This window comes from Apteryx rowi, unplaced genomic scaffold (assembly GCF_003343035.1).
Source record: "Apteryx rowi isolate R43461 unplaced genomic scaffold, aptRow1 scaffold_299, whole genome shotgun sequence".
Lineage (NCBI taxonomy): Eukaryota > Metazoa > Chordata > Aves > Apterygiformes > Apterygidae > Apteryx > Apteryx rowi.
In genome coordinates this window covers 998,422-1,008,932 of record NW_020449407.1, presented here as the reverse complement: position 1 = coordinate 1,008,932, position 10,511 = coordinate 998,422, and the positions used below count along the sequence as shown (strand labels likewise).

Here is a 10,511-nt window from a genome sequence, read left to right as displayed (position 1 = left end):
ACCTTCTATAAGGGTGAGAAGAGCAGAGAGGTATAAATGTTCTGGCCAGTAACTGAAGTGTGGAAGAGGAAAATAAAAAATGGCAGGCTCCCATATGACATTATAACACTCACTAAATTTTCTGGAAACCTGACTTTTTTCTTTTCCAATTTGTTGACTTAGAGCTGCTCTCATCTGACTTTTTATCTGCTTCAGCAAGCCTTGGAAAAAAAACCCACCTTGTAACTTCAACCAATCTGGGTTGGACATGATTTGGCTTATTCACACATAATATAAACATGTGTGAATGAAACCTAAGCCTGCTTTGTCAACTGGATAAATCCAGACCATATCAATAACTATGGTGGGTTAAAGAAAACGGTTAAAATCCCATCTGCATTGAAAATGAGAAATAATTCTGCCTAGTCAGACACCTATTTTCTTATCAATATATCAGTTCAGGCAGATGTGATGTGGGGGATTGTGGTCACTTCTTAGTCTTTTTTTAAACAAATTTTAATATTGTTTTGAAAATAGAAAAGGACTTCTTTTGCAAAAGAACTTGCTTTGCCTTGTAGTGGCACCATGATATAATGGAACCACAGGGAAAATAAGCTTTAAGTCATTTTCACAAGAAATAACCAAATATAAGAAATTCAGCACTTTGCTAAATCTACAAAACTTGTCACACTGCAGAGGGAGGCTCAGGGAGATTTCATTTCACTCCACATAGACCAGGAGGTTGCTGTACTCCTTTTAGTACTTCCATGCCCTTCCCTGTACACTTCTTAGATTTTAAAAAATAAGCCCCTCAATTTCTTGATTCATTTAGAAGTTTTCAATAGCTACAGGAAAGATCTTCATGCCAAAGCATCTGTAATCCTTTCTGCAGCAGTATTTCACAATACTGATGCATTGTTTTTATTTTTAAAGAGCAATAAATTTATTACTCCTTATTATGTTTTTTCATCATCCTCACTATCCCTAGTATCACAACAGTAACAAATTTCAGCAAGTGACTAAGAAATATTGTTCATATTGATGAAGAACATTCTTACTAAATCAGTTTGTCTTATAAAAACTGAAAAACTTCAAGTAGATTTCTCAACAATCTGGATAGAAGTTGGCAAAGCGCAACCTAAATTTTCCATTGCAGACACACTGTAAATGCGAGCAGTGCTGACCTCAACACTGAAACACAGTATAATCATCCGCTCTGAGTCTCACTGGAGTGCAAGTTTTCAATTTAATTTCCAACAAGAAGGTCCCTGCAGACCTACTTGTTGAACTCTATTTCAGCAGGCTAAGTATTGCTTCGCATAAAACAAGTTGACAAGAAGAATATGTGTTTTCTGGCCCCTTACTTCTCGAAGCCTTTGATTGTCACTCTCTAGCTTGCATTGTATGTGCCATGTGAAAGGGAGCGGCAGCCACAGGAGCAGTGGCTCTGCCATCAGGTTTGCATTTCAAAGGAGAGGAACCATTTCCCAGATTTACTTCAAAGCAGTCAGCCCATGTGCCTTTGCATTCATATATGTTCTGCAGAGGATTGCAATGCTACCAGCGGCATCAGAAAATACATTAAAGCCTGGGCTGGTCCTGTGTCGAAGAGCACCTTATGCAATCTTAAATCTTGTGCCCTTCCCTTGAGAAATAAATAGGCATTTGTGAAACTGTGGAGTGTATGAAGCAAAGTGCGCTGACTATCCATGAGCTACACAAAGCAGGCTTGGCCTGTCTCCCAGGAAAAGCTGCTAACGCTGCTGTGAAACCCCATCGCCCATCTTTCCAAACTATTTCAGCAGCTACTTCTCAGGTGATAGGCGTCACTCSTGCATTCTTCCAAACATTTCACCATTTCCTCCTCACTGCCCTGCTCCGTGGGCCAATCCTGCAAGCACGTGCAACTGGCCCCATCGGTGGGAGAGCGGGGCGAGCGCTGGGAGGGTCAGGTCTGTCTGGGAGGGGATGCCCAGCCACAGCAGGACTGGCCAAGCTGGTCCCGTGGGCCAAGGTAAAGTCTTCTCTGGGCTTTTTTTTTTTTTTTTATAGCTATAAATAATAAAATATTAAAAGAGGAAATATGTCAACATTTTAAACAAGTAACTATTTAGTATTTTTTTCCTTACCATACGTAATCGTTTTTGGAATGCTCTACAATGGCATGTTCTGTGTACTGCTTCTCTGAAAAAAACTGTTTGCATTAACATTAGAAATCCAGGTACTGGCTAGGTAGGAAAACTTGAAAAGAAGGAAAAAAAATAAAGGAGGAGACACTGGAAAGTCAATAAAAATGAACCTGTCAACCCTGTTACTCACCAGTCTGGAAGATGCCTAATTGCAAGGGGGTGATGTGAAGGAGCAGCCCCTCCTTGGCCTCTCTCCCCACGGGCCCAGCAGCATGAGCATGTCGTCAGATCTGACTACTGAGCTCCAGAGCTGCTTGCCTGGGACCAGGCAGAAATGCTCCCACGGCCCTGAGGAGAGCCCCTCGAGGCCGGGTGGCCTGTCGTACTGGCTGCTCCTGCAGCACGTGCACACAGAACCGTTAAAAAAAAAAAGTGCTGGAAGATAAATTCATGTTTAAAGACTCTTGAATATATTTACACTGCAAATCTGCATGATTTATATTATTGCCCTTTGATTACAGTATTAATTAACCAGGCTAAGCACTGTGACCACCAGGTGCTGGCTGGTGCGCAGGGAACTGGATGGGGCTGTGGGTGCCGGCAGCCATGCAGCACGGAGTCTGGGAAAAGGCAGCAGCGCCTGGGGAGCTCCCGGCCTGCGGCGCCTGAGCCTGGCACCACCAGCAACGTCTCCCTGGCTGTAATGGCGTTGCACAATGAAAGGGGGTTAACTTTATTCATGTAATGCACTGCGATGCACTTCATCCTGTGAAGTCCCTGTGCCTTTGACTTGCTGCTCTTCAGTATATGTGCCCCCTTTTGGGGACACCTGCCTTTACACCTGCACATGAACCAACAGGGGAAAGCAGAAGCCAAAGCAGGCTTGCTTTTCCATCCACAGGAGGACGGGCTTTGAAAACAGAGGCCTTCTTTTTCCTAAAAATCAACAACCACCACAAAATATAAACTGTACAAAATAAAAAATCTGTGAGCTAGCAAGTGAGTCAGGGTATTCAGAAGAGAAAAAGGGTTTGTAGAGGGAGATTCTTACTGGTACATCCTTTACTCAGTAGTGCCTTGAAAAGGCCGTTCTAGTAATCTTACATGTCTGGAGGAAATAAAGTACTCAGAAATGAAATTAAAAGAGTACATGGTACTATAAACATTTTTTGCCATAACAAGTCCTGGTCTTATCTTGCCTCATCCTTATTGTTCTGTCTTAATAGTTTTCTGAAATGGACTCTTGTCTTCTCCCCTGGAAGGCAGGAAGTCTGTACAAGGAAAAAGATTTAATAAAGCCTGGAGCACAAATGAATTCACACCTGCTTGAATACTCTGAAATATCAGAGGGTGCCTGATACATGGAACCTTTCTTTCTACAGAAGGAAAGAAGAGACAAATCCAGCTAAAGTCCAGATAGGCTGTACAAAACAGGCTGCCTTTTCTAGTTAGAGCCCAGTCCATAGGCAGGAGTGTCCTCCTGTTAGGAAGGTAAGAAGCCTTCCTCCACGTAGGGAGCCTGCTGCCAGACACAAAGCTCTACGCGGGGATCTCCTGCCTGTGGCCACTAAGCATCTCCGCTACAAAAGGAGCTGCAAGAAGTATGAGGCTTTTCAGAAGAGCAAAAAGGCTGCGAGTGCCATACTGACTCAGGGGAGCTAAAAGACAAGGGGTTTAAAACTGCTGGGGGGGGGGGGGAGCATAACTTCAGCATTTGCAGGAGGTAGTCAAGAGCCTCTGCCTGCGTCGGGTGTCCTGCAGGATGGGTTGCAGCAGTCAGCATTCCTGGCTCTACCGTCTTCATTCAAGTCCAGAGAAACAGTAAAATCATCCTCTCGGCTCTGCCAAGGTGCCCTGTCCCATCTCAGCTCCAGGTCCTTGTGCATCTTCTACAAACAGCCCCTTCACTGAATGCACACCCAGGTGCATATGAAAAGGCCTCTCTATCACTTCTTATATTCTAAATAACTAGATGCAGTAAATACACTTGGTCCAGCAATATGCAAAACCATGAATAAGGAGGCCCTAAGAACAACTACTGATATTAATTGAATGAGTCACAGCTTTCTGATCTTCCTAATGATTTCTCTATAAGCAGTCAAATAGCACTGCAGGAAAAAAAAGGCATACGCACATACACCCACATGTAGATACATTTGTATACGGATAGGTTCAGTGATGAATAGTGCTCTTGGTTTTCCAGAGTCAAGTGGTTAGTTCCAACCTTTTGCAGTTTTCTTATGAAACAACTTCTTAAATGAATTCCTAACTTTTAATATGCATTTATTGTTTAATATATTGCTTGGCTTTGAAGGAGTATTTATGAGACAATTTGTTGAAGAAAATATTTTCATTCCAGTAGTTTAATTATGTTGTACTTATGGCATAATGTAACAAAGAACAAGTATGATAATCCATTCAAATTGCATTAATACGAATTCCACTCTTAAAGTTACACTGTACATCCATCCCCCCCTTCCCGCTCCCCTCCCCAAAAAAGGATGGGTAGATATCTGTATAACAATTCAGACAACAGTTTTTCTAGGAAATGGCCATCTTTTAAATCAAAGGGACACAGACAGAGGCCAAATACAATTTTTGCCAAAGCCTGGGCAGAAACAAAGGCATCTGCATGTTCCTCCTCCAGGAGGACTGCACCAAATCCCCTGCATTAACCTACCACGTCACAGTGGGTTACCAACTGCAGAAACAGCCATTTCTGAACAACACGCCAAGTTGCGTTGCAGGTTGAACATTTTTAGCAGCTCTGGTGGGAACCTCCTCTGACTGCTCCCACCCAGCTGGACCACCTCATGCAGAAGAACAATCAGGCAGGGTCCCTGAAGAAAAAAACAGCCATTTTTTTCTCTTCTCAGAAACTTATTTTTACAGCATGAAAGTTTTCTATCTACTCAGGACAGTTTCTCTCTTTCCCCTTAAGAGTTAAGGATAGCTTCCCCCCCCCCCCGGCCACTCCCCCTATCAGTTGTGTTGTATGGAGGTGCAGAGGATATTGCTGCTGCAGTTGTTTCCAGGTCTGAGAGAAAAGAGCAGAAAATTCAATAGTTACAGCAAAGCAGAGCTGATGTGGGTGTAATGGAGCAGGGGAAGGAGAGAATCAGAATTAAAGCAACAGGAAAAAGATTTTGGAGAAAACAAACAAACGAACAAAAAACTTTGAGCCCTCTACTTTTCCCTTGCACATGTCTTATGGGAAATAAGAGGCAGGAGAAATAAAAGGGTTAAGAACAAGGACTAAGCCTGTCAAACCAGGCAGGATAGCTAAAACAAATGGATCCTTTCATGCTAAGTTGGATTTGCCCAGCGCAATGCTTATAGTTGGGCAATAAGTACACAAAAAGCCTTATTATTTTGCCAAAGGAGCTAGAAATATCCTTCAGGCCAAGTCAAAGCCACTTCTTTCTAATTTGAGACTCCAGCGCAAACTGAAGTTCTCTTTCATACAGATGTGCAGTTATGGAATGATGGTTTTTTTGAACCTTAAAATAAGCCTTCAGCAAATTGTTACTGAATAGGAGGTGAGCCAAAGACCATGCACCATCTGAATCTAGCCCTCATGGCATGCATTTCAGGAAGTGCCAGAAAACTGCATTCATTTACTGATGTGGCTCAAAGAATATTCTTCACCCTGAGTTTTTTTCAAGTGCTTCCTCAGACACTCTTCTGTCTTTATAGAGCTGTTTTTACCCAAGCAATAAACAAACCTTTCACTTATAGGTTTGAACAACACACTTGAGGCTTGAGCTTAAATCAAAAAGTTGAGGAAGTTTAGCAAACACTGTATTTAGTTTTGATAGTCCTACCTCCAAGAGGTGTCAGCCATTCTCTCATAAAGAGGCTATGTGTATATATATTTATTTTTTGACTGAAGTAGGGCTTTGAGGCTGTCTTCATCACATTAGCACTGTTCACAGGACCCTTGTGAATACAGTCTCCAGTGCTCCCAGGTACCTATGCAACAGGCCTGAAAGGAGGAATCCACCAGGGGCTGGAACTTAGGAGCAGTAACTGCCCAAAATGTCAACCCTGACTTCTCAGAGATGAAGATACAAGCTCTGGCACCAGCCTTCACAATTACAGTTCAAGTCAGGCAAGGGTCTGAGTCCATCCAACCTAACTTAGGGCACTGGGCTGAGCTAAGTGCTACCCGTTTCCTTCATAAGGAACGGGTAGGCTCCTCTGAAAATGCCCAAGAGCAAAGTTCCTTCTAGATATACATTTCCCTCCCCTGACTGGAGAGGGAGCCTCGGGCAGCCAGGTTCCTAACGCTGGCATCTTAAGTAAATGCCTGTTGTGGCAACTAGCCCAAACTAGACCCCTTATTCAGTGAAAAACTAGAGGTACTTACCTAGAGCACCCCTCAGTGGGTGCATAGGCTGACTTGAGAGCCAAGCCTTTTGCAAGGATGAACAGTGCTTTCTCCCTGCAGTTCACCTGTACTCATATACTGTAAGAAATATGATTTCAACAAGGGTTCTTTAGAGCTGAGTTGTAATAATGTGAATGAGCAAGCTACTGGATTTTCAGCTTTTATTTAAAAAAAGTGACATCACATTTACATTTCAGATTATTTTTAAACAAGGCCTTCTTGTTAAAGCTTTAGATATTTAAGAAAAAGGGTCTACATGATTCACACCTGCATGGAGCTTGGCAGATCACACAGTAGTCACCAAACAGCTATATTGCACAAGGATCCACACAACACCACACCATTCTTAGCTTAGTCTACATTGTAAAGTGCTGTTTTGTAGGAAGAAACTTGTTTTGGAAAAAAAAAAAAAGTATCTGGATAGGCAAGTACCGCTGAACTGTATTTTGAAGAGATGACACTTTTCCACTGTAGTGAAAAAAATCCTTTGCCTCTATCAGTATGTCTTCTATTTAATAAATGGGAGTAAGCACCATATAGTACTGTAATGAATGTGTCCAAAGTATTCAAGTAACACCAAATGCCAAATCAAATTTTAAACTCAGTGAGATAAATACAAACAGACATACCAAAATGTAGATAAATGTTCTTGTCACAGGAAGAGTTTTTAAAGTAGCGTCAGTCTCTGTCCAGTAGAGTAAGTAATTGCATAGCTGAGCACATCTTAAATGAATGTAAGATAAGGCCTGAGTAGGAAAAAAAATGAATTCTTCATCCCTTACCTCTATTCTCAAACCAGGACAATTTAATTTTTTTTCAAATGAGGAATGAGTCTGAGGGACTCTTGGTATTTAAGACAAAGTGTTCAGTTTATAAAGATTTCTTTAAAATAAACAGTAATGAACTGCTACATCCTAGGGATATTGATCCCGATATTTCCAAAGAATCCCAGTGCAGAATCGTGGAATGCTAACCATGACATAAAATGTGCCATTTAGACCAGTTACTGAAACAGAGGAATCAAAGTGACATATGTGATACTCATCTGTAGAAAAAGATTTGATTTGGGAACAACAGACCAGAAAGTCCAACCCTCTAAAATCTATAGCTTTAAGCTTGTACTAGATTTGGTAGCTAAATGGACAAATGGTGATGGGAGAAGACACAGCTACTGAAAAGAGAATTCTGTCTCCTGGATCTATTTGACTTTACTGAACTCACGCACAAAAGAATGAGTGATCTAGTCAATACAGTGTATTAGAATTTAAAAGTTTTCAGTAGTTCATTGAACTACTCATAGATTAATAAATAACAGAGAAACAAAATGGAAGGAACAATAAATTTTAACAATGGAAGGAGATTTGCTGGGTCTCACTACAATTTAAGTTATTCAAGATACTCCTCAGTGATCTAGGAAAGGAAGCAAACCAAAAAGGATATCTGTGTTACCTACAAAATTACTCAGGAACAATCCAGTCTAGAAATGATTGTGAAGAGCTGCAGGAAGCCTTCAGGACTAGACACTAGACAAACTGGCAGATGAAATTCAACATTAATAAATACAAAATAACACACAGACTGGGGAAACCCTACATGTGCACAGCTTGTTTAGAACTCATCATTAGGATCATGCAGAAAACATTGCAAAAGAATCTCAGAAAACACCAGCTTGATACTCACTATCAACCAAAAAGGCAAATACAGTTTTAGGACCATGGTAAAAAACAAAACCCAGAACCTTGTGAGCCTTCACAGCAGCAGAGTGTGTCTGTATGGAGTGCTGCTCTACTCAGCTTTGAAAGGTGAGAGAAGACAAAGAGAGGGGCAACAGGATGCTCAGAAGCACAGAACAGCTTCCATGTCATGAGCAATTAGGTAGATAGGAAATGTGGGTATGGAAAAATAAAGATGGGGAGGGTGTAATGGGAAGGAAAGACTATGATAAAGATCTACTATACAAAGAAATAACCTAAAGGATGACTAGTGATGAACGATTTGCCTTTCTCCTGCACGAGAAGTCCCAAGAAATACCCACTGTTTTCAAACCGCTGCCTAAGTCTATCAAAGTATTTCTTTCACAAGCAACAATTAAGCTGTAGAACTTACTGCCCCACAGTGTTAGTAAGSCAAGAGCATTAATGGTAAGACACACACAAGAGGTTGCCTTTGCTGAGCCTACCTAGCCCCTCCAGGGCTATCATACTCACCTTAGTGCAGGTGACGCTTCTGCCAACTACCAGAGGCTGGGAGTGTGCGGCAGGAGAACAACACCTCCACATTGCCCTGTTCTTATATTCCAACAGTGGCCACTGGATGGAGGCTTAGGAGAGAGGACACTGGGAGAGGCGGACTCTAGATCTGATCAGCATGACAGTCCACACAGCAAAGCATAGCTCAGGTTTTGCATTACGACCTACATTCATTTAAGTGTACACTGATTTTCAGATTCCATTTCTACAACTGTATACATGTACTTAGTAAGTGTACTTCACACACATTCATCAAGATGGGCTACCATACCCCAAAATCAGAAAGTACCGAGTATGTGTTAGAAACATCCTTCACTTTAGATCCATATTTTTCACAATGCAAGCTAACAGTGCAAGTACTCAAATGGATTTTTACACAGATTCCTTCCAGACAGATGCAAACACTACTACCCAGTATAGTTTTTAACATGAGAGGAAAAGAAATTTGAACAGAGACACCCTTTAAGGCAAAATTTGGGTCTCAAAACTTAATCAGTGCATTTTTAACATTCTTACTAAAAACAAGCCTTTATTAGATATAAAGTTAACTTATAAAACATTTATTAACAGAAATACCTGAATTTAGAAGTTCGCATTTCATTACTTGTGTCAATAACTCATTTGCTTTTGCCCACATACCAGGTACTATTACTCATACATGCAAGTAATTCAGATTTCACACTCGGAAGTCTGATGTTTAAGGTCAAATTGCACTTTCTTTTTTATGTAGCCTATACTAAAAACCTGGAAGAGCAAAGAAACTTACCATTATGCCACCAACTATACACCAGGTGTCAGAATTAGAGTTTTAGCTTATAGTCACATTAAAGATACATGAAATAGGATCAGTTTTTAGTTTACCCTTCTCCTTCCAAATACAACCTAAACGTTCAGCTGCAGTTTTGATTTCTCACTGCTTTGTATTTGTGCAAGTGTTATTTAGCACTAAAAGGCCCACCCTAGTGGTGCTCATGGGTTAGTCAGAAAGCATTTGACCACTCAAATGCATTCAAGCAGATTTCTTAAAGGATAATGGCAATCACACACTGGCAGCTTTGACTCCATTAATGCAAAATCAACTATGTAAGGATTTAAATTATTTAAAAGGCAGATTTCCACCCCAAGGAGTAATTTTGGTTGCTAGTCCAACTTCTTCCCAACCGCCTCCCCCTAGGAAGAAAGTCTGCAGAGAACAGCATCGCACAGATCACAAGAAAGGCAGGAGAGTTGCTAGAAGAATGTTTCCCACTTGTAGAAGCAACTGGGCCGTTTGTTTAAAAAAACATGACCCAAAAGCTTGTGTGCAGCACTTAAATATGATGTAATTAATTAGGACTGAACACTAAGGCAGAACACCTCTGCTCTCATTTTCCATCTCAAAACAGCAATGGGAAGAGATCACTGTATTATATGTCATCTTGGTATTCTAAGTAGTTTGCTGTGATGGCTTCCTCAAGATGAATTCCTGAGCCACCCATTAAAGCAAATGCCGGATACATTATACCAGAGCAGTCCACCTGGCGCTCATAAAGGCATTTCATATGATCTGCATCATAGAATCCAACCTTGCCTTTGTCATAGTCAAGGCAGACCCCTATACACGATGGCATGGGAAGAATTCTGCTCGCTGAACCTTTGGGGGCGGCAGGTGCCTTGGGGATAAAGAAACTTCTCATGCCTAAAGTGACCAGTGTAAAAGGCTGTGATGATTCAAAGCAGGTATCTTCACTCCCACTGTCATGACCACTGTCTTGTTCATATCTA

General features: G+C 41.3%; 1 protein-coding gene across 3 annotated transcripts in view; it reads right to left on the bottom strand.

Moving 5' to 3' along the window:
- Window positions 1–4,409: 4,409 nt before the first annotated feature.
- The window catches only part of TRIM36 (tripartite motif containing 36), a 49,662-nt gene continuing 43,560 nt past the window's right edge, over window positions 4,410–10,511 (bottom strand). For all 3 annotated transcript variants that reach the window (XM_026069485.1, XM_026069486.1, XM_026069487.1), the window contains one exon: window positions 4,410–10,508. In XM_026069485.1, the coding sequence (XP_025925270.1) occupies window positions 10,154–10,508 (355 nt within the window). In that variant the 3' untranslated portion in view covers window positions 4,410–10,153. The remainder of the gene's footprint in view (window positions 10,509–10,511) is intronic.